Source organism: Heptranchias perlo, chromosome 13 (assembly GCF_035084215.1).
Source record: "Heptranchias perlo isolate sHepPer1 chromosome 13, sHepPer1.hap1, whole genome shotgun sequence".
In the NCBI taxonomy this organism is placed as follows: Eukaryota; Metazoa; Chordata; class Chondrichthyes; order Hexanchiformes; family Hexanchidae; genus Heptranchias; species Heptranchias perlo.
The window spans coordinates 8,513,859-8,539,319 of record NC_090337.1 but is presented as its reverse complement, the minus strand read 5'-3'; the positions used below and the strand labels follow the sequence as shown (position 1 = coordinate 8,539,319).

Below are 25,461 nucleotides of genomic sequence, written 5' to 3'. Positions count from 1 at the left end.
GTGGTATTTGCAATATTAGTTAGGTGGCAAAAACTTAGTGCTCCATATTAAAGAATATTTCCATTTAATTATTATGTTTTGATGTATTTCAAATGTGAAATTTGTAGGTATAGATATCCCAAAGCTTATGTTTTACTGAAAAGATTGATTGGTAAAATTGGCAATAAAGATCTATTAACATGTTAGAGGCTGACATTATTTGTAGTCTTTTGTATGCTATTTTGTACCGATAATTTCTTTTTCCTAATGCAGGTTTAATTCATTTTTTTAGTTTGAACGTTCCTTTGATAATGAATCGGTTCCTAAAAAAATCTCTGCTCTGGATAAACAGCATTCATTGCCCCCAGTACGAAATGACACAAATAAATGACTTACACAGTACACTTTGGGATTTGTTTATATGGCATTAATAATGAACTCGCTTCTGCTGCCTAACTTCTGATACAAAACATTGTAGGTTCAAGCCCCACTCCAACACTTAAAAACGTAGTACTCCAGAGCTCTGAGAATATAATCTAGGCTGACAATTCAGTTCAATACTGAAGGAGAGCTGCACCGTTGAAGGTGCAGTCCGTCGGCTGAGAAGTTACACCCAATCCTTGTCTAACCAGTCTAGGAGTCAAGCTGGATGGTAAGACGCCATTGCATTATTTGAAAAACAGCAAATAATTCCCCTGATACCCTGGCTGACAGTCTACCTCAAGAAACACCACCAGAAACAGATTAATTCGGGATTGACCATTCTACTATTTCTGGGACTTTCATGCACACAAAGTCCGAGCTGTGTTTACCCACGTGACAACAGTAGTTGCACAATAAAATACACTCAATACCTAGATTACTTGCTTATAGTCTCTGGCGGGGGGTTGAACCTACAATCTTCTAGAACGCATAGGTGAGTGCGCTACCACTCAGCCACAGCTGACACTGGGCAGCCGCCTTGGTCCAACATAATACTTAACAGGGAGATTGGGGCTTACAAACAGGAAACCATAGGTCGCTCTGTGAAAATCCAAATCTTTTTCTTTCCAACAAAACCAGCTTCGATGATTTAAAGACACCTTCCTGTTTTCAAATAGAACACGAACAAATGTTTTGTGCCACCTACAGCTTTCTGACTAGAAACCAAATAGAAGCAAAACAACATTCTCGAACGAGGTAGCATCATTTTCAGCACATTTCAGATATTGTTCAAAAGAAATCCCATTTTTCCATTGATGCCTGCTCATTTTGATATAAAAAACATTCTGCCTCCTTATCTCCCATCACTGCTCGGTCCTATTCCCCATCCCTTCCTGCTCTGCCCCTATCCCCAGCTCCTTTGCACTGTAAAAGAAGAAACGATGTATACTTAAAAACTGCTAACAGAATTTTAATACACGCAGTCACAATTTTAAGACTCGATTTTACATTGGTTCAAAGCAAAATATCCGCATTTTACAAACACTACACGTTTTATTCTAATGTTAAAATTCGTATAAGTAAAATAATGATAACAGCATTTAATTAAAGTGAATAAAGTTTCTTGACCTAAGTTCCTAAGGAGAAAAGCTTAAAGATCCTTGGTAGCCATTTTATCCATCATGTGCTTCTTTGTATTTTTTTCTTTTTTCAGCAGAATAATATAACATTTAGGAGCAAAAATACAGACAACCAATCCAAAGCTGGATGCTAAAATCGCAAACACTTCCACAGCTACTGTGTATTTGCCAGGAGAGCTTATATAAGCTGGAATAAAAGTTATCCATACAGCGCAGAAGATAAGCATGCTAAAAGTGATGTGTTTAGCTTCATTGAAATTATTTGGAAGTTGTCGAGCTAGAAAAGCGACCACAAAACACACACAAGACAGAAATCCAATATAACCGAGTACACAATAAAAAGCCAGTACCGACCCTACATTACATTCAAAAACGATTATTTCGTTAAAATAATCGCCATTCTTTAGAGGATAAGGAGGTGATGTCCTTAGCCAAACCGTGCATATTAAGCATTGGACCAGAGTAAGGATAAAAACAGATAGGCGCTGTTGCATGGGTCCAAACCACCTCATCATATTATTGCTGGGAAGTGTTGCGTTAAATGCCATCACCACAACAGCCGTTTTACTCAAAACGCACGAAATGCAAAGGACAAAGGTAATACCAAATGTTGTGTGACGTAATATACAAGACCAGATTGATGGTTCTCCGATGAATGTAATTGAACACAGAAAACACAGGATTAATGCAAAAAGAAGCAGAAAGCTTAACTCAGAGTTGTTAGCTTTAACAATGGGAGTATCTCTGTAAACATAGAACAAGGCAAGTACACCGATCGTTATGGAGGCTCCAAGCAATGCCAGTATCACCAGAATAGTCCCCATCACGTCACCAAAAGAAAGAAATTCTATTTCCTTTAGTATGCATTTGTCTCGTTGCCGATTGGACCGGTATTCCCATGGACATTGCATGCAAACTGGTGAATCTAAAAGGAAGTGAATAAAAATTCATAGACAATTGAATCTAGATAAAGATCTTCTGGAAATAAGTTTACACTAAATAATTGAGTGTTTTGAAAACATCACCGGTAAGATGACCTCTGGTTCCTCTTTATTAGCAGCATAACAAACATAGCAGCATAACAAATATACATGTTCAATGTTCGCGTTTCAAGAAAAACTGCAAAAGTTGCTCAAATTACCCATTCATTTCAATCAGAGGAAGTCATCTTTCACGTTTACCGTATCTCACCACCACCTTCTCAAGGGCAATTAGAGATGGGCAATAAATGCTGGCCTCGCCAGCGATGCCCACATCCCATGAACGAATAATAAAAAAAACTATCACTAGCGCACAACGCCTACCGGCAACCTCCCTTGTTCATTCTTACCGGTAATGTTGTTAATTTCACCATCAGCGCATTTTATGCAATCAAAGCAGCAAACAGGTTGTCCATTTCTTGATGCTTTCCTTGTCCCACGGGGACAGCTTTCGGAGCAAACTGCTCTTGGAGCCTTATTATAAAAAAGAGAAACACAATGTTCAATTTTCATTGATTATGTGCTGTACAACTAATGCTGTGCTGCTCAATTCAAACTTGATGGTCAGTTTTGAATGTTTTGCTCGTATTTACCTAGATTTACAGCAGCAAATATCATAAGTATTACTCTACATATAAGACTGCCCTTTCCTGAAGCAATCACAATGCAACGTGAGTTACATAGAATTACAGAGAATGTACAGCACAAAATAGGCCTTTCGGCCCAACTGGTTCCTGCCGGTGTTTATGCTCCACATGAGCCTCCTGACACCCTACTTCATCTTACCCTATCAGCATATCCTTCTATTCCTTTCTCCGTCATGTGTTTATCTAGCTTCCCCTTAAATACATCTATGCTATTCGTCTCAATTATTCCTTGTGGTAGCGCGTTCCACATTCTAACCACTTCCTGGGCAAAGACGTTTCTCTTGAATTCCCTATTGGATTTATTATATTATATGTCTGATATAAATTTGCTTTTGTGTAACATAGAGCTACCAATTTTATTTTCTTGGCCTCAGACTGAAAGTATGATTTTCACTTTATCCAGTGCGCAGTTGAGCTACACAGACTGGAGAGATCTCTGAGTGTGTTGATGTTATATGCGTTGCGATAGGGGCCGTATCATTGGCCTTCACACTTCTTCGGCAATGGCGAAGTAACGTCAGCCAAGATTTGCATTTCTGGTCATTATCGACTGATACCCACTGGAAAATATGTGCCTATGAACTTCGGACGAAGATAGGATCTGGTTCAGCTGTGTCCGTGCTCAAGCAGAATAGCTCCATGAATGTCACTGACAAGTCTCGTAAGTGTGTAGTGGCCACTTGATAATGTAAAGTTTAGCAGAAGGTTACTGGAGCTTGTCCATTGTCATTGGGATTGGAGATAATAGGATAACATTGACCGGAAAAAATGTAGTGTGTTTTTTGTCATTACATGCCCGGAGGGGTTTTGCGACTTGTTCTTTATTTGGATATTAAAGTAAAAAATAAAAAAAACATTCAAATGTCGACATTAATGTTATAGCGATACATCATAATAGCTTCAAAACGAATAAACCAAAAGACGAAACCTTTCGCTATTCTTTAACGTCTGAAAATTGCTTTTTTCACATGGACTAACATGGGTATTTTCAAATTGTAGCCTCTTTAAACACCAGTTTTAGTTCAATTAGCCTTTGATCAATATAAGGCTATTTGCATTGTTTTAGATGATATGTAACACAACTATTTGCATTATACCATAGCATTTTGCAATAAAATAAAAACATTTTTAATAGGTTTCTGTATATTATTTTAAAAATTAAGCAAAGATCGCATACTTCTACTCCACAAATATTACTTCCTGTAATCACAATTTCTGTCAGTAGTTACCATTATTAATCGCTATGTCAATATTTCCATTGAGTTTTGTCAGATCAACTGTCACAATGTAGGTGCACGTTCTGACCACCGGTGTCTCTGCTGAGCGAGTTTCTGAAGTCTCTCTTCCAACTCTATCAGCGTCTTGTGTATACAAAATTCGATTTAGTAAATGATCAAAGGTGACACGGGCACCAATATTTGAAGACTTTCTTCACAACAATATCCTTACATTGACTGTGTTATTCAAGTGAATCTTCACTTTAGCATACTCTGGTATCCTTGCTATAATGGGGCTCCCTCAACTGCATGCAATTCTTCAATGGGCTATCGGATAACTAGTATAGGTTTAACATAACTTCCTTGTCTTTAAATTCAATGCTCCTGTGTATTCAATCAAATTGCGATCCTTTTCTACCTGCATTTCGACCTTTATGTGTGCTCCTCGATCTATCTGCTCCTCTTTTTTAAGCTTAAATAAAAAATAGCTAACGTGGCGGGGTGGGGGGCACATCATTGGACTCTCCCATTTTATGCAGTTTTGCGACACGGTGTTAAGACTCTTGAAAAAGACAAAAGTGCAGGACTCAGCATTAAAGAGTTCGAAGAACTCAAAAGTTAGAACAAAATATAGAGTTTATAGAGGAATCCAAAGCAAATGGAAGCAAAACACCATCGAGCGCGAGCACTCTGATTTCTTGGGTTGGAAGAACATAAACTGAAATATGAGTGCACTTTCCTTTCAAACAAATTAATTTAATTGTGCATGGCGCCATTTCTAAAAAAAACCCTCCAAGTGATCTCCCCACGCAAAGTCAAGTTAGGAGGCTAAACCATACTTCTGTGCAGCATGTTTTCCGACTCGTCCAACTTTCCAAATAGATGTTACCTGGGAGATTCGCATTTCCGAATTATGATTTGCTTTCAATCAACAGAGTGGGTCTCATACTTACTGGCCAATTGACTTACTGGCTTAAAGCAAAGTGTTAACAGTTCAGATCAGAGATCGATCGGAATCACCATTGTCTTCACTCCGAAAAAATCTTAGAATTAACCGCATAATTCACAAACCTAACGTTTAGAAACGCAGGTGGATAATAATCTGAACATCTGAGGCCAAGAATTCACTCGAAAGTGATAAAGTTATTGATAACAACATTTAACAATGTGACAGGCATCCCTGGTATTATGCATTCCCTGAAACTTGGCCATCCAGTAACTTCCTCGAAAACTATATTCGTTTTGATCAAAAGCAAAATTCTGCGGATGCTGGAAATCTGAAATAAAAACAGAAAATGCTGGAAAACTCAGCAAGTGAGGCAGCATCTGTGGAGAAAGAAACAGAGTTAACGTTTCAGATCGAAGACCTTTCGTCAGAACTGGACGATTTTGATATTTTGCTCCCAAAATGTCAGTTTTGGGGAACTCAGTTTGACACTCAGAGTGACCAAAGATGGCTGCAGCTAATAGTCCGAAACCTCATTGGAATCTCAGGTCTCAATTATGTTTTCTCGCTGAAAATGTTGGAGCTGTTTTGCGACGTTGTTGAATCTGTCCTCTGGTGGCACGATTCTTCATATTCGGCGACTGTAATTTGGCAACTCCCGCTAGGAATTAACGGGTGCCACCAAGGCTTAACACGTTCGGCTGAAATTACCCTGTTCGCTATTTTGACAAAGACTCCACTCTCTTTAAAATAAATTGGTCGAAGTCTCCGCTAAAACAGCGGACAGGCCAACAAGTTAAGCGTTCATGCGTATTATTCCACAGCGGAATTTCAAGGCAATTGAATTCAGGAAAGGGTACTGCTGCAATTTCAGCTTGCAACACAAGAAGATCCTGGTAACTCACTTATCTACAGCATTTGGCGCATTGTTGCGCTCTTAGTTTCCCTACCGTAATCTGACCTCCACTCCATACAATTGCTTCGTCCTTTATCACAAATTCTTGTCCTGAGGGAGCTGATGCGTCATAGACTCCAACATCTACAATATCCACGCCACCAAGGGCATTCGGCTGCCAATTTACGATGTCATATGTTGCCACTGGATCTCCATTTCCATCAAAATACATATTTTCACCGATCTTGGTCGTGAAATTTACTGTTTTCATATAATGCAGAAGCTGTGTAATAGAATAAAGAATGGAGCAGTACTTTGGTTAGAAAGAAACTTGAACCATTAAGTATAGCCTTCTAAACGACCAGCACTGCTTGATTTTAAACCAGTTAACGGTATATAGTTTTGAAATATATATATTTTAAACGAGCCAATTTGTTAATAGTATTTACCCCTTACCTGCCATGGTTGAAAATTAGAGATATTTGCACAGCTTTGTTGGCGAAATGGTCCTTTCCCATTTTCACACGAGAGCATGTCATGAAGGGCGTGGGCTATTGCATAAGTAGCTTTATATACATTATAAGTTACCCTGTACTGAGAAACATCGGTAAATTCATTGTGTGCAGTCTGCAAGCTCTCTCTTCCGGTACATTCCTTCAACATTGCAGATGTCATTCCATCTGTTTTGTTTTCTGTGCTCATCAGTGTACAGCTGAAGGTTGATTCCCAAAACTCCTTCATTAAAAGATTGCCTGGATGCATAGAAGGGTGGACTTCCATTAGAAATTCCTTCAGTCCTGGTATATCTACCTGACGAATTGCAATTCCTATTGTGCCAGAGAGAAATCGCTTACTTTCTTCCGGAGGTAGAAATGACGCCGACGATACCCAAGCCTCGCTTCCTATCCACTGTACACCCGTCACATTCTGTCGCACAATCTCACTCAATAAAACGGTCATTTCCGCAGGCGCAACAAACGCCACAACAACTTTTGATGAAGATGTCTTTATAGCATCTACAATTCTAAGTAACTTGTCTCTGCGGTATGTTCTATGAATAGACTCGGAAAAAGCAATGCAAACGCCTAATGGTTGGACAGCTTCGGTGAAAGCTTGCATTCCAAAGTTACCATAATCATCGTTGTTTTTAATGGTCCCGATCCACGTCCAACCAAAGCGCTTTACGAGATGGGCTAGTGCTCTTGCCTGAAAATAGTCGCTCGGTATTGTTCTAAAAAACGATGGATATTCCTTTCTGTTACTCAGGCATGCACAGGTGGAAAAGTAGCTAACCTGTGAAAATTAAAATGGAAGCATATTAAAATTTCCTATGTCGACTCTGCTAATCCCTGTTAAATACAATACACTCCGTAAAGCAAGTATTCTTCATTCAGAAACATAAACTCTTGGAAACACTCATCAGCTCAGGCAACATCTGTGAAAAATGTTAACGTTATAGGAAACCCTAGCGAAGGGTTAAAACTGGACGACTAACTGTTTTTTTTTACTTTTCTCCACAGATGCTTCAAGACTTGTTAAGTGTTTCCAGCATTTTCGGCTGATGTTACAGATTTACAGGCTTTGGAGAGTGTGCAGAGGAGATTTACCAGAATGATACCAGGGATGAGGCACTTCGGTTAAGTAGAGAGATTAGAGAAGCTGGAATTGTTCTCCTTTGAATATATACTCAAAAAGGAACAAAAACGTGCAGGGCTATGGGGAAAGAGCAGGGGAGTGGGACTAATTGGATAGCTCTTTCAAAGAGCCGGCACAGGCACAATGGGCCGGAGAGCCTCCTTCTAGAGTGTATGATTCAATGATTCAAGCATCTTCATTATTTCATATACCTATTCTTCATTATTAATTTAATGTAAATTGAATGAAGATGCAAATCAAGGAACCCATCAAATTACACACATGGGAAAAAGTTTACTTTTGAATCGGTCTCTTCACCAACTCTAATTGAAATGTTTCCAAAAGTGAAACGGCGATGCAATACAATTAATTCATACGAAGATGGAGCCAATGTGGCAAAGGGAATTAAAGACAAAAATACAGCACCAGCAAAGCAGACGAGTATTATATAACGGAGAGCACCCGGATACTGAGAAAGCAATATCGGAACAGCTAACTCTTAGTTAAGTGAATTTAGAAAGTAGCTTTATGACTTGACAGTTTATTTTCAATATCCGTACAGATATATAAATAAATCGGAAGAACACCGTTAGTAAGGTTTGTTTAAAACATATTTGAATGTAAAAATCCATTTATTAACATGGAATTGCATAGAATTTTACAGCACAGAAACAGGCCATTCGGCCCAAAAGGTCTATGTCGGTGTTTATGCTCCACAACAGCGTCCTCCCACTTCATCTCACCCTATCTGCATATCCTTCTATTCCTTTTCCCTCATGTGTTTATCTAGCTTCCCCTAAATGCATCTATGCTATTCGCCTCAACCACTCCTTGTGGTAGCGAGTTCCACATTCTAACCACTCTCTGGGTAAAGAAGTTCCTGAATTCCATAACGGATCTATTAGTGACTATCTTATATGTATGGCCCCTAGTTTTGGACTCCCCCGCAAGTGGAAACATCTTCTCCAGGTCTACCGTATCGAAGCCCGTCATAATTTTAAGGCCCTCTATTAAGTCACCTCTCAGTATTCTCTTTTCTGGAGCAAAACAGCCCCAGCCTGTTCAGTCTTCCCTGATAACAATATAGAGCACTAGTTAAATTCTGCCATTAATGTTAGCAGTTCAAATGTTTTATTGTGTCTGTATTTTCGTAATATTTAATCATAATTTAGACAGAAAGCGAAAAACATTGTTTATCAAATTACAGAAAGTTTAGTTTTCTATAAATGATACTGTTCCCCACTGCATGTATTACTAATAACGTTTAAATATATTTGTATACTTAAGTATATTTAAGGCTAGCTTTTAAACATATTTGTATTAAGGAATAGTCGCCATTGAAATTAATGTGGAATGGTGAATATTAGAGTCTGATGACCTGACAATAAATAGAAATGAAAATAATCCATTGCTTTTGACACTAATTGTGGTTACTGTAATCTATAATCTTTGACCAATAAATATCTTACCATAGGGATCCTGAATGGACCGATTAAGGTGGCCATTGCTACAGACTGCGAGGATCCAGAGTCGCCGACAATGGCAGAAACTGTTGAGGACTTTTTGCAAGCAAAATTGGAAGACGCGTCTTCACCTCTGTTTAAAAACTCAAAGGTTGATTTTAGCGTTAAAGGAGGCATGGTACAAGTATCATAAATCCGGTAACCCAGTGTAACATTGGGAAGCAGCCTTGGGTTCTTGTTGATTTCTTCAATGGCGAAAATCATCGTCAACACAAAACGAAACACTCTGAACCAAAAACTGTGGAAAATATATTTGTGCATTGATAAAATGAATAAAGATTTTTTTTTCTAATTTCACAGATATGATAATAGCATCGATAAGTTATTTTCAACTACCAACAGTGAAGTGTCCAAACTGATCGTGGTTAATGAGCGAATTCTATAATTTTTGAGACATTTATTCAAGCACTTTCCGCGCTTTAGTCGTTGTACTTAAAGCTCACTGCAATAAAACATCCAATAAAGTAGACCCTTTCTTAGGCATAAGTGGTTTTAAGAGGCAACGCTCAATCGTAAGAGTTAGCATACATTTTGAACGACCGTCGTCAGTCTTCTCCGACAATTTGAGGATGAACTGCACTGCACTTATATCTAAATTGGCATTCCCTTTTGAATTATCTTGAAAGCATGGGAAAGATGAGGATTTAATTCACCATTGTCATAAGATAAATGAAATAGTGGTGGATCAATTCTCTGCTAAAATAATGCGATTAGCATGTTCTTCTTCACCCTCCCTCCCCAACTTTTTTCATGTTTCTGGAAACTCCAGGCATCAGCTGACACCGCTGAGCTTTGATTGTTCCATCATTAGTCCTTCTGTATCTATCGTCTCGGCCTCATTATCTCCTCTGACCTCAACAGCAATTGCCAAATCTCCTGCAATACAAAAGCTGCCTGTAGGTAACTCGGCTTCCATTATTATGACAAACATTTATTTTCTCCCCCGCGTCTCTTAACTGTTTTACAACAGGTCGCTCCAAGAATTGGGCAGTGCTCCCAGTTCCTGAACCAGGACATTTCTCCCATGTCTCATTGTGTTATGTACGTGTCCACCACCACCCCACAAGGGCCTTAGAATACAAATGTAGCAGGTGATCTGATTAAACTAGCGTGCAACCTGTTATTATTTCAACATACTGAGGTTCAGAAAGATCATCGACCTGAAACGTTAACTATGTAAATTTGACTGTCTGTCTGTTGGCTCCCTCTCTCTATTTCTCTCTATCTCTCTATGTATCTTTCTCTCTCACACACTTTCTATCTATCTCTCTCTCTCTCTCACTGTCTTGCCATCTCTCTCTCTCTCGCGCCCTCTTGCAGTCTTCCTCGTGTTTTTTCTATTCTACTAATACAACCAAGGCATTCTCGCTTATTTTATTTATTGTTGTGACTAAATCTCCGAAAATGTCATGCTTACAGTTTATTGAAATAGTGTTTTCGGAGGCTTAGTGAGCCTAATACACTGTGATTCTATATTTCAGTTCATTCTCAGTGACGGCTGGTTTAGCTAATTACACCGTTTTGTATATTAAAGCAATTTCACTAGTTTCCCGAACGGCGTGCAATGTATATCTCAAAACCATAAATACGTAGTAACAGCTCAAATGATCACATCACACTGCAAAACACACGTATTCTACTGATTACCTAATCATAGAGTGAATGCTGAAAACACAATGAGATAATGCAATCTATTAGATTACACAAATAGCTCTGTACTTCTCAACAGAAATTGGCAAAATTTGAAATGGTAGTGTACATTACAAGCTCTCACGGACTTTCTGCATTTTACCGCTTCCGGTTGTGTTTGAAAGGAAAGATCCAAACGGTCAACATTCGTGTGCACACTGAAAACTCCGCCAATAGCAATGTCTCCTTCCTTAGACAAGCCGTACAATTCATCAATCGTCCAACGTTTGCAGGTGGATTCATCCGTCAACAGCACTGAAGCAAAAAGAGATAACGATAAAGTGCATGGCAAAATGCAATGCATTATTAACATTCAAAGTAACTGTCGGTTTCCTATAGCGTTGCGAACCGTGCTTATATATTCCTGCATTTTATGACAATCTGCCAATTTGCTATAAATAGATTTATCTTACAACAGTCAAACAAACTGACAAATCCCAAAAGAAAACAAGTAATGACTTAAATTTGCCTGGGGTAAAGATGCAAAGTATGAAGGAACAAATTATAATGAACCATTATCTCCGCAGGAAGTGTCAATTTAAATTTTTGTCGTTGCTTTTCAATTGTTATATTTAACAGACAAAATGTTTGTAATATTTGTGTACAATAGTAATTGTTGGGAATGCTTATGTGTTAACAATGCGTCATTCAAGGCAAACATGATTTTAAAAAAAGATCTTAACAGTGGGCAACATTTTCCTGGTCACGTATTTTTAAAAATATATATATCTTATTTACAGTGGTCATTCTATTTCGTCTATAATGTGATCCTGGTGGTTTCCGAGAGTTTGACAGATTAATTCCTTGTATTTATTTGAATTCTAAACACGAAGAGAAAGCTGCAAGGCAGAAAATGAGTGATTGATAGTCGTGCTTTTACATGCAAATATTTTCAAAGTTATCTAGCATGAAATGATTTTCACTTAAGATATTTCAGTTCAATTTGATCAAATACTTTTAATAATCTGTTGTAAAATTATTCAACTTGATGTAATTATAGCTATTGCAAATTTCTAACGATTGTTTTAACTTGCTTAGCAGCAGTTGGAAAACCCATGGAGCTCGTTAATTACAATTCATATATTATGTGCTCTCCGCTAAGTTGCGGACCTCCGGCTTCCCTCATCACTTCTGTTCACGATGGTGGTTATGAGCAAATATAACCTAATACAAAGGAATTGAATTTTAACCCACAGACTTGCACTGTAAAAATGCTCTATCACCTCTCCACCCTGATAAAATACAGGCATTATCCCTTCTACTGAAGACCAAATAAAATGTTATAGCACACCATTATTATGTGGATAAAGATTGCATATTGATTGGTGCCATTTTCTGGCGATTTTCCAGTCCCATATAAGCAACTGAACTTACGCACATGTAAGATTTTATTTTGCTGTCTGTACACTCTGACAGGTTACATCTCAAACCAATCCCGAATCTTTTTAACATCCCTTCTTTGCTCAAATGGAAAACTCCAACACAACTGCAGTTCGGGAGACACGGTGATCGCTTCACTTGCAGTGTATGATATAATTTGTGGTATATTAGTAGTGTGTTATACTAAAACCACTTTTCATGAGATTGTATTTGACGTTTAGAAGCTGCACGGTGCAATTGCTTCACACCGCTTTTATCAGGTACAAAATAGAATCATGCCTCCGGACCCCATGTAATCTCATGGCATCAGGTCAAATATGGGCAAGGAAATCTCCTGCTGATTACCGCCTACTGCCCTTCCAAAGCTGATGAATCAGTCCTCCTCCATGTTGAGCACCACTTGGAAGAAGCACTGAGGGTAGCAAGGGCACAGAATGCACTCTGGGTGGGGGACTTCAGTGTCCATCATCAAGAGTGGCTCGGTTGCACCACTGCTGGCCGAGTCCTGAAGGACATAGCTGCCAGACTGGGCCTGCAGCAGGTGGTGAGAGAACCAACACGACGGAAAAACCTACTTGACCTCGTCCTCACCAATCTACCTGTCATAGATGCATCTGTCCATGACAGTATTAGTAGGGGTGAACACTGCACAGTCCTTGTGGAGACAAAGTCCAATCCTCACACTGAGGACACCGTCCAAATTGTTGTGTGGCACTACCACGGTAAATGGGATAGATTCAGAACAGATCTAGCAGCTCAAAATTGGGCATCCCTGTGGCGCTGTGGACCAACAGCAGCAGCAGAATTGTATTCCACCACAATCTGTAAACTCATGGCCTGGCATATCCCTCATTCTACCATTGCCAACCAGCCAGGGGATTAACCCTGGTTCAATGAGGATTGTGGAAGAGCAAGCCAGCAGCTTCTAAAAATGAGATGCCAACCTGGTGAAATTACAACACACGACTACATGCAAGCTAAAGAGCAGAAGCAGCATGCTATAGACAGAGCTAAGCGATCGAATGGATCAGATCGAAGCTCTGCCACGTCCAGTCGTGAATGGTGGTGGACAATTAAACAATTAACTGGAGGAGGAGGCTACGTGAACTTCCCCATCCTCAATGATGGCAGGGCCCAGCACGTGAGTGCAAAAGACAAAGCTGAAACATTTGCAACCACCTTCAGCCAGAAATGCCAAGTGGATGATCCATCTCGGCCTCCTCCAGATATCCTCACCATCACAGAAGCCAGTCTTCAGCCAATTCGATTCACTCCACGTGATTTCAAGAATCGGCGGAGTGCACTGGATACAGCAAAGGCTATGGGCCCCGACAACATCCCGGCTGCAGTGCTAAAGACTTGTGCTTCAGAACTAGCCACGCTCTTCAAGTACAGCTACAACTCTGGCACGTACCCGACAATGTGGAAAATTGCCCAGGCACGTCCTGTCCACAAAAAGCAGGACAAATCTAATCCGGCCAATTACCACCCCATCAGTTTACTCTCAATCATCAGCAAAGTGATGGAAGGTGTCGTCGACAGTGCAATCAAGCGGCACTTACTCATAAATAACCAGCTCGCCGATGCTCAGTTTGGATTCCGCCAGGACAACTCGGCTCCAGGCCTCATTATACCCTTGATCCAAGAATGGACAGAAGAGCCGAATTCCAGAGGTGAGGTGAGAGTGACTGCCATTGACATCAAGGCAGCATTTAACCGAGTGTGGCATCAAGGAGCCCTGGTAAAATTGAAGTCAATGGGAATCAAGGGGAAAACTCTCCAGTGGCTGGAGTCATACCTAGCAAAAAGGAAGATGGTAGTGGCTTTTGGAGGCCAATCATCTCAGCCCCAGGACATCGCTGCAGTCGTTCCTCAAGGCAATGTCCTAGGCCCAACTATCTTCAGCTGCTTCATCAATGAACTTCCCTCCATCATAAGCTCAGAAGTAGAGATGTTCGCTGATGATTGCACAGTGTTCAGTTCCATTCACAACCCTTCAGTTAATGAAGCACTCCGTACCCGCATGCAGCAAGATCTGGACAACATCCAGGCTTGGGCTGATAAGTGGCAAGTAACATTCGCGCCAGACAAGTGCCAGGCAATGACCATCTCCAACAAGAGAATATAACCATCTCCCCTTAACATTCAACGGCATTACCATCGCCGAATCCCCCACCACCAACATCCTGGGAGTCACCATTGACCAGAAACTTAACTGGACCAGCCACATACATACTGTGGCTACAAGAGCCGGTCAGAGGCTTGCCATTCTGCAGCGAGTGACTCACCTCCTGACCCCTTAAAGCCTTTCCACAATCTCCTATGCACAAGTCAGGAGTGTGATGGAATACTCTCCACTTGCCTGGATGAGTGCAGCTCCAACAACACTCAAGAAACTCGACACCATTCAGGACAAAGCAGCCCACTTGATTGGCACCCCATCCACCACATTAAACATTCACAGGGACGCCACATCCCCATGAATGAATAAAAAGAAACAATGGGCACCATTTTGCTCTTGTGATCAACCGAACCACATTGCATCTGTTCTATTCTTCAGTCTTCACTCTGCAGTTCTGCTCCAACGTGTTCCCCCATTCTTCCCCAATACAACATCCATGCTGCTGCTGCAGCCCGAGGTCTTTCTGTCCATGTCAGTTATCAGTCTTGGTGTCCAGTGTATTTGTCTCCTTCTCCAGCAAGAAACCTCAAGGAAACGCTATTAGTAAGCAAGCTCATTCTATTGCACCCTCCATGCCGTGAAATAATTCAATTACTGATGGCGACCATTGATCCTTTTCATTTGCACTGCGTAAGCCCGGACTGCCCTGTCTTATAATAGGATCCCCCCCCCTCCCCCCTCTTTATCGCATTGAGCAGAGAGGGAGCGAGGGAGACAGAAAGGAGGTTGTAAAAGGACTGCCAGGCAGGATCCAGTGCCGTCAAAAACAGAAATTGGAAGCGAATATATAGAAGATTCTATTTACATTTGAAGGTTAATCACGACTGAGGTGTTGATGTCTCAATGGTGGGGGAACTCTCTCCCAAACATCTGTTGAGGATAGGTCAGTTGAAAATTTCAAAACTGAGATTGCTTATTTTTTGTTAGGCAAGGGTATCAAAGGTTACAGAAGCAAGGCGGGTAGCTGCAACTAATATACAGATCAGCCATGATCTAATTGAATGGCGGTACAGGCTCTAGGGGCGTGTTCCTATCTGGCCACAAATCGGACAAACGTACCGGGGAGGCACACCACAATAACAAGAAGAATGCAACTCCATGTTTCAGTTCCAATCAACAAGCTGTTAGGGTCAGTTGAATTCAACCTGGAGGTAAGCAGACATCAGTACAAACACGTGCTACAAGAACGTTTTGATGTGCATTGTGGCGTCGGATGCTTGGAGCCACAACATTTTAATTTCCGGTTAAGTTCTATTCAGATAAAGTAGAATCCCTGATTGGAAATTTATCTTTAATTCACACCTGTAGCCGCCTAGCAGAAAGTGCTGTTTTGATGACATTTTAATGAACGTATTAAAGTTACACATAAAATAATGAGTCGCCAACCTATTGATGTTTCTGGATATGGGCGTTGAAATGCAAAGTGACTTACCATGAAAGAAGCATAAAACCCACCTGGTTTGGGGCATCTTATCAAACTTCATCTGTGGTGTGTGATTTTTATATTACATAGAATATACAGCACAGGAACAGGCCATTCGGCCGCAACTGGCCTATGCCAGGCTTATGCTGCACATGAGCATCGTCCCATTCCTTTTCATTTAACCGTCTCAGCATACTCTTCTATTCCTTTCTCTCTCGTGTATTTATCTAGCTCTCCCTTAAAAGCATCTATGCTATTCGCCTCAACTTCTCCATGTGGTAGCAAGTTCCACATTCTAACCACTCTCTAGGTAAAGAAGTTTCTCCTGAATTCTATATTGGATATTTTGGTAACTATCTTATATTTATGACCCCTAGTTTTGGACTCCCCACAAATCGGACCATCTTCTCTACGTCTAGCGTATCAAACCCTTTCATAATCTTAAAGACCTCTATCAGATCACCCCTCTGCCTTCTCTTTTCTAGAGAAACGAGCCCCAGCCTGTTCAGTCTTTCCTGATAGTTATAAGCTCTCAGTTCTGCAATCATCCTTGCAACTTCTCCAGTGCCTCTATGACCATTTTATAACGTGGAGACCAGAACGGTACACAAGACTCTAAGTGTGGTCTAACCAAGGTTCTTTACAAGTTTAACATGATCTCTCTGCTTTTCAATTCTTTTCCTTTAGAAATCAACCCCTGTGTTTTGTTTGCATTTTTATAGCCTTGTCAACCTGCATTGCTACTATTAATGAATTGTGAATCTATACCCTAGATCCCTTTGCTCCTCTGCTCCATTCGTATTTTCCAAGGAACATGTGGCCTACTTATTCCTCCTACCAAAATGCGCCACCTCACACTTGTCTATATTGGAATTCATTGGCAGTTCACACGCCCATTCTCCGAGTTTATTAACATTACCTTGTATTTGTCGCAGTCTTCCTCAGTATTAACTATATCCCCCAAATTGGTGTCATCCGCAAATTTCAAAATTGTACTTCTGATTCCGGACACAAATAATTTGTGCAAATGGTGAACAACAGTAATCCCAGCACCGATTCCCACCTTACGCCAGTCTGAGTAAATACCTTTAACCCCTACCCTGTTTTGCAGCCAGCTTGCTATCCATTCTGCTGCTTGTTCCCTGACTCCATTTCCTCTCACCTTAGTCGTGAATCTGCTATGTGGTACGTTATCGGAGACCTCTTGAAAATACAAGAATATTACATCTACTACCTGACCCTTATATATTCTTTCTGTTACTTCTTCAAAGAATTCCATATGTTTAGTCAGGCATGACCTTCCCTTTTGAAATGCATGCTGACTATTCTTTATTATATTTTCGGTTTTGAGATGTTTCTCTAGTGCCGCTTTCATAGTTTCATAGTTTCATTGTAGGTACAGCACAGGAGGAGGCCATTCGACCTAATGTGCCTATGCTCGCTCTTTGAAAGAGCAATCCAATTAGTCCCAGTCCCTTGCTCTTTCCCCATAGCTCTGCAAATTTTTCCCTTCAAGTCTAATTCCCTTTTGAAAGTTACGATTGAATCTCCTTCCACCACCATTTCAGGCAGTGCATTCCAGATCATTACAATTCGCTGAGTAAAAACATGTTTGCTCATGTCACCTCTTGCTCATTTGCCGATCACCTTAAATCTGTGTCCTCTGGTTACCGACCCTTCTGCCACTGGAAACAGATTCTCCTTATTGACTCTATCAAAACCCTTCATGGCCTTGAACACCTCTATCAAATCTCCTCTGAACCTTCCCTGTTCTAAGGAGAACAACCATAGCTTCTCCAGTCTCTCCACATAACGGAAGTCCCTCCTCCCTAGTACCATTCTGGTACCATTCTTCTGCACATCTTTAAGGCCTTGACATCCTTCCTAAAGTGTGGTGCCCAGAATTGAACTTGATACTCCAGCTGAGGCCTAATTAGTGTTTTATAAAGGTCTAGCATAACTTCCTTGCTTTTGTACTTTATGCCTCTATTAATGAAGTCCAGGATCGCATCTGCTTTTTTAAACAGCCTTCTCAACTTATCCTGCCACCTTCAAAGATTTGTGTATGTGCATCCCCTGGTCTCTCTGTTCCTGCACCCCCTTCAAAATTATACCGTTTAGTTTATATTGCCGCTTCTCATTCTTCCTACCAAAATATATCACTTCACACTTCTCTGCGTTAAATTTCAACTGCCATGTGTCTGCCCATTTCATCAGTCTGCTATGTTCTCCTGAAATCTGTTACTATCCTCCACATTGTTTACTGCATTTCCGAGTTTCATGTCATCTACAAACTTTGAAATTATACCCTATATACCCAAGTCCAGGTCATTAATATATATCAAAAAGTCTTACAACACCAGGTTATAGTTCAACAGCTTTATTTGAAATCACAAGCTTTCGGAGGCTTCCTCCTTCGTCACCCTCCGAAAGCTTGTGATTTCAAATAAAGCTGTTGGACTATAACCTGGTGTTGTAAGACTCCTTACATTTGTCCACCCCAGTCCATCACCGGCATCTCCACATTATATCAAAAAGAGCAGAGGACCTAATACTGACACTTGGGGAAAACCACTGTATAATTCCCTCCAGTCTGAAAAACAACCGTTCGCAACTACTCCCTGCTTCTCGACCCTAGCCAATTTTATATCCACGCTGCCATTGTCCCTTTAATCCCATGGGCTTTAATTTTTCTAACATGACTATCGTATGGGGCTTTATCAAATGCCTTTTGAAAGTCCATATATACATCAACCACACCACTCTCTTTGAGTAACGATTCCATTATCTTTCCAACCACCAACATTAAGCTAATTGGTCAACAGTACCCTGGACTTGTTCTCTCTCCCTTTTAAATATAGGAATTTTCATTCTTTTCACTCACTTTTTAAAATTAATTCTTGGGATGTGGACGTCGCTGGCAAGGCTGGCATTGACTGCTCATCCCTATGGTATGATTGAGTGGCTTGCTATGTCACTGCAGAGGGCAAAATAATAGTCAATCACGTTGGCGTTATACTGGAGTCAGATATAGGCCAGACCAGTAACGATGGCAGGTTTCCTTCCCTAAAGGAAAATTGGACCAGTTGATAAACATTGTGCCGGATGGTACCCTGCCATGTATCCCATATCATAACCCGTACTTACACATGAAATAGCTAATGAAAGTTTCATGTAAATAATTAATTGTATATTCCATCAATGTGTTGTGAAATTTACAGTGTCAAAAACAATTACCTATGCAAACATGGCATTCGTTGGCCTCATTATACATTACAGATTTGTGAAAATGCATTTACATTTCACTTTCATTATCACAGTGCTGCTAGTGAGCCACTGAGCAGACATTTTAAGCCCGCACTGGAAAGCCTGAAAGCTGTTGGGTGAAACATTCCTTCATTTAAAACGAAGGTGCCATATTGTTGAGATTTTCATCTCCACTACCTGACCTTTGAGAATTATAGAGCATGTGGACTTTTCAGCTGGGTGTTGCTAGTTTCCTTCAATTCAAAACTCCATTGGTTCCCTTTCCAGCTCAGAAATCATGCCTCCACCAGTTCACCCTGCAGTTACAAGTAGTGCTGATCATGGGCATTCTGCCAGGTTTGCCAATGGCAGTGTTGGGTTCGATGGCAAAAGAGAAATTCCAGAGGAGGTATACTGAAAACGGCAGGCATTTGCACCCACCTGCAGGTCGGACCAGCAGTTGTGTCAAACAACCCAGGCAAAAGTGGGGCAGGCTCATGGAATGTTGGTCTTTATCTCAAGGGGGCTGGAATACAAAGGGATGGAAGTTATGTTGCAGTTCTATAAAGCTCTGGTTAGACTCCCATTAGAGTTCTGCGTTCAGTTCTGGGCACTGGACCTCAGGAAGGATATATTGGCCTTGGAGGGGGGTGCAGCATAGATTCACCAGAATGATACCAAGGCAAAAAGGGTTAAAATATGAGGACAGATGCATAGACTAGGCTTGTATGCCCTTGAATATAGAAGATTAAGCGGTGATCTAATTGAAGTGATTAAGATGACTAAAGAAGTTGATAGGATAGATAGAGAGAAATTATTTTCTCTGGTGTGGGAGCCCAGAGCAAGGAGGCACAACCGTAAAATTAGAGCAAGGTCACTCAGTGATGATGGCACCCGAGTGTGTCACCAAGGAGCCCGAGTAAAATTGAAGTCAATGGGAATCAGGGGGAAAACTCTCCAGTGGCTGGAGTCATACCTAGCACAAAGGAAGATGGTAGTGGTTGTTGGAGGCCAATCATCTCAGCCCCAGGACATTGCTGCAGGAGTTCATCAGGGCAGTGTCCTGGGCCCAATCATCTTCAGCTGCTTCATCAATGACCTTCCCTCCATCATGAGGTCAAAAATGGGGATGTTCGCTGGTGATTGCACATTGTTCAGTTCCATTCGCAACCCCTCAGATAATGAAGCAGCCCGAGCCCGCATGTGGCAAGACCTGGGCTAATAAGTGGCAAGTAACATTCATGCCAGACAAGTGACAGGCAATGACCATCTCCAACAAGAGAGAGTCTCACCACCTCCACTTGACATTCAATGGCATTACCATTGCCGAATCCCCCACCATCAATATCCAGGGGGTCACCATTGACCAGAAACTTAACTGGACCAGCCATATAAATACTGTGGCTACAAGAACAGGTCAGAGGCTGGGATTCTGCAGCGAGTGACTCACCTCCTGACTCCCCAAAGCTTTTCCACCATCTACAATGCACAAGTCAAGAGTGTGATGGAATACTCTCCACTTGCCTGGATGAGTGCAGCTCGAACAACACTCAAGAAGCTCGACACCATCCAGGACAAAGCAGCCCGCTTGATTGGCACCCCATCCACCACCCTAAACATTCACTCCCTTCACCACCTGCACACTGTGGCTGCAGTGTGTACCATCCACAGGATGCACTGCAGCAACTCGCCAAGGCTTCTTCGACAGCACCTCCAAACCCGCGATCTCTACCACCTAGAAGGACTAGGGCAGCAGGCACATGCGAACAACACCACCTGCACGTTCCCCTCGAAGTCACACACCATCCTGACTTGGAAATATTTCGTCATTCCTTCATCATTGCTGGGTCAAAATCCTGGAACTCCCTACCTAACAGCACTGTGGGAGAATCTTCACCACACGGACTGCAGCGGTTGAAGAAGGCGGCTCACCACCACCTTCTCAAGGGCAATTAGGGATGGACAATAAAAGCTGGCCTCCCCAGCGATGCCCACATCCCATGAACGAATAAAAAAAATGATGTCAGGAAACATTACTTTACACAAAGGGGAGTGGAAATCTGGAACTCTCAACCCCAAAAGCTGTTGAGGCTAAGTCACTTAAAAATTTCAAAACTGAGATTGATATATTTTTGATATGCAAAGGTATTAAGAGATATGGATCCAAGGAGGGTAGATGCAGTTTACATACGGATAAATAGAAGCATCAGTCTAGAGGTTGAGTTGTCATAGTGTCGGACTAACAAAAGGATTAATGTGCTCAATATGAATAAACATATAACTGATATCTCTGGCGGCGGAAAGTACAAGAACAATGCGCAAAGGTAAAATGTTACCAGATTTGAACTGTACACTCATAATGTACCACTAAATAATAAAATATTTTCTGTTAAAACAAATTGTCTACGATTTTTAAAAATAAATTCAGCATTTATTCAAAGTGGAGGAAATTCTGCTTGTATTACAAGGTACTATATAGGGTACGGTAGCATTGTGGTTATGTTACCGGACTAGTAATCCAGAGGTCTGGACGGTAATCCTGGAATCTATAAGTTCAAATCTCCGCCACTGCAGCAGGGGTATTTAAATTCAATTAATTAATTAAATAAATAAAATCTGGAATTTAAAAAAACTACTATCAGTAATGGTGGCTATGAAACTACCGGATTGTTGTGAAAACCTATTAGGTCACTAATGCCCTTAAAGGAAGGAAACCTGCTGTCCTTACCTGGTCTGACCTATAGGTGACTCCAGACCCAGAGCAATGTGGTTGATTCTTAATTGCCCTCTGAAATGGCCTAGCAAGCCGCTCAGTTGTAAAATCTCGCTTAAAAAAAACTCATTATAAGAATAAAACCGGGCGGACTACTAGGCACAGGATACGACAAAGGCAAACCAAGTCCTAGTCGACCCTGCAACGTCCTCCTCACGAACATATTGGGACTTGTGCCAAAATTGGGAGAGCTGTCCCACAGACTAGTCAAGCAACAGCCTAAAATAGGCATACTCACAGAATCATACCTTTCAGCCAACGTCCCAGAATCTTCCATCACTATCCCTGGGTATGTCCTGTCACACCGGCAGGACAGACCCATCAGAGGTGGTGGTACAGTGATATACAGTCAGGAGGGAGTGGCTCTGGGAGTCCTCAACATTGACTCCGGACCCCATGAAATCGCATGGCATCAGGCCAAACATAGGCAAGGAAACCTCCTGCTGATTAACACCTACGTTCTCCCTCAGCTGACGAATTCAGTCCTCCTCCATGTTGAGCACCACTTGAAGGAAGCAAGGGTATAGAATGTACTCTGGGTGGGGGACTTCAATGTCCATCACCAAGAGTGGCTCGGTAGCACCACTACTGACCGAGCCGGCCGAGTCCTGAAAGACATAGCTGTCTGACTGGGCCTGCGGCAGGTGGTGAGTGAACCAACACGAGGGAAAAACCTACTTGACCTCGTCCTCACCAATCTACCTGTCACAGATATATCTGTCCATGACATTATTGGTAGGAGTGACCACCGCACAGTCCTCGTGGATATGATGTCCCGTCTTCACACTGAGGATACCATCCAACGTGTTGTGTGGAACTACCGCTGTGTTAAATGGGATAGATTCAGAACAGATCTAGCAGCTCAAAACTGGGCATCCATGAGGAGCTGTGGGCCATCAGCAGCAACAGAATTGTATTCCAAAACAATCTGTAACCTCATGGCCCGGCATATTCCTGACTCTACCATTACCAACAAGTCAGAGGATCAACCCTGGCTCAATGAGGACCAGCCATATAAATACTGTGGCTACAAGAGCAGGTCAGAGGCTGGGTATTCTGCTGCGAGTGACTCACCTCTGGACTCCCCAAAGCTTTTCCACCATCTACAAGGCACAAGTCAGGAGCGTGATGGAATATTTTCCACTTGCCTGGATGAGTGCAGCTCGAACAACACTCAAGAAGCTCGACACCATCCGCTTGATTGTTTGATTGGCACCCCATCCACCACCCGAAACATTCACTCCCTTTACCATCAGTGCACTGTGGCTGCAGCGTGTACCATCCACAGGATGCACTGCAGCAACTCGCCAAGGCTTCTTCGACAGCACCCCCCAAACATGCGACCTCTACCACCTAGAAGGACTAGGGCAGCAGGCACATGCGAACAACACCACCTGCACGTTCCCCTTCAAGTCACACACCATCCCGACTTGGAAATATATCTCTGTTCGTTCATCATCGCTGGGTCAAAATCCTGGAACTCCCTTCCTAACAGCACTGTGGGAGAACCTTCACCACACGGACTGCAGCGGTTCAAGAAGGCGGCTCACCACAACCTTTTCCGGGGCAATTAGGGATGGGCAATAAATGCTGGCCTCGCCAGCGACGCCCACATCCCATGAACAAATTTTTTAAAAGTTCGCAGTTCCTTTGTTTGTTCTCCTTCCCTGTTCTCATCCTCTTGGAGCTTTTGACAATATGAAAATACCAACACACCAAAAATGACGGACAGCAAAAGACCCTCTGGTCCAACTAGCCTGTCCCTTACAACTGCCTTGTCTTGTGCATCCCAATATATTCACTCCCCACCTCACTGGAAACCATATGATCTCCTGGGAGAGGCGAGAAACCAGATTAAAACTCAAACTAATTTGGGGGGAAAATTTATGAAATTCCTCTCCGACCCTCCCCCACCCCCCCTTTAGGCGAACAAAACCATACCAGGAGAGCACTCTGGCCCAGGTTGTGCAAATTGGCACTTATGATGGTGGCAGCTCATTTTGACATTATGGTCGTGAGGCTGTAGAATGTACTATCAGAGTCGTTAATTGAAGTAGAGATCATGGGTTAGATTTGCAACGTATTCCCCGGGCCTAAAACTGACCTTGCGGATTGTTGACCCGTGATAGAAACCACCGGATCTTCATTTCCATTGAAATCAATGGAAATACATTGGGTAGTTTCAATGGCGGCTACAGATCCGCAACACCAGTTTGACATCCAGGCAGCAAGATGAAAATTTACCCCCCATCTCAACATTTAAGAATAGGCTAGAGAGGTGTTTGGAGGAAAGGGGAATCAAGGGATATGGGAACAAGGCGGGCAAATGGGATTAAACCTATTGCTCATGTTGAGATTAAACACCAACATTGACTCGTTGGATCAAATTGCCTGCTACCAGTTTACAATTTCTATGTAAATGTAGATAATTTTAAAAAGAGCTGCCATAGTGCTATTGTCCGTACATGGTAATTGATGCATTCAAGAGGAAGCTAGATAAACACATGAGAAAAAAAGGAATATAAGGTTATGGCGATCGGATTAGGTGAAGAGGGTTGCCAGGAGGCTCTTGTGGAGCATAAATGAAGGAATGGACCTGTTGGGCCTGGTGGGAATTTCTGTGGGAATATTAATGTCGACAGCCGATCATACCCAAGGCAAATTTGAACCTTGGGAAAGGACCAGGAATGCCAGCAATGTGGCAGTGAACCTGCCATCTTATATTTCCTGACGTTTCAATTTCAGACAGTTTCCTTCAAAGCTCTTTTTATCTTGGACTGCTGATGCAGGACTGAGGGTTGGAAACGATGTTGATATCTAGGTGATATTTCCGAGGTTTCAAAAACAATCTGATATTCAAGGTGCTAACAGTGCTGATACCCAGGGTTCTCTGATATCCTAACTCTGATGCTTAGTAACAATCTGCAATTGAATTTAGACATTTATTGAACGTGTTCTCAGTTTCGAGGACTGTTCCTATTACAGTCTAAAATTGGTAACAATCAAGATTATAGTTACAAGCTTTAACTGCTGACAAGTAGATTCAGCTGAATGAATACATCTACCGTTTGAAATATGCGGTGAGATCTTGTCTTAATCTGACCTCCATTCCATACAATTGCCGCCTCCGCTGTAATAAACTCTCGCCCTGAAGGAGCAGATCCATCATAATGACCGACAGCAACAATATCAGCACCGCCAAATGTTTTTGGCTGCCAGTTTTCAATGTCATATGTTGCAACGGGATCTCCGTTATCGTCAAAATAAATGTTTTCATTAATCTTCGTCATGAAATTCACTGCATTGAGATAATGCAGAAGCTTCACAAGGAGAAATAACAATAAGGAAGGAAGCAATATTACTTTGGAGAAGAAAAGTGACAAA

The 25,461-nt window shown here is 41.7% G+C and overlaps 1 protein-coding gene across 1 annotated transcript; it reads right to left on the bottom strand.

The window, feature by feature from the left end:
• Nucleotides 1-1,552: 1,552 nt before the first annotated feature.
• On the bottom strand, nucleotides 1,553-9,615 carry LOC137330991 (extracellular calcium-sensing receptor-like). The gene is made up of 5 exons (XM_067994568.1): nucleotides 9,331-9,615; nucleotides 6,683-7,519; nucleotides 6,282-6,509; nucleotides 2,872-2,995; nucleotides 1,553-2,466 (listed from the first exon to the last, which is right to left on the bottom strand). Exons 1-5 carry the CDS (start codon nucleotides 9,586-9,588, stop codon nucleotides 1,553-1,555), a joined length of 2,361 nt encoding a protein of 786 aa, XP_067850669.1. The 5' UTR covers nucleotides 9,589-9,615.
• Nucleotides 9,616-25,461: the final 15,846 nt, after the last annotated feature.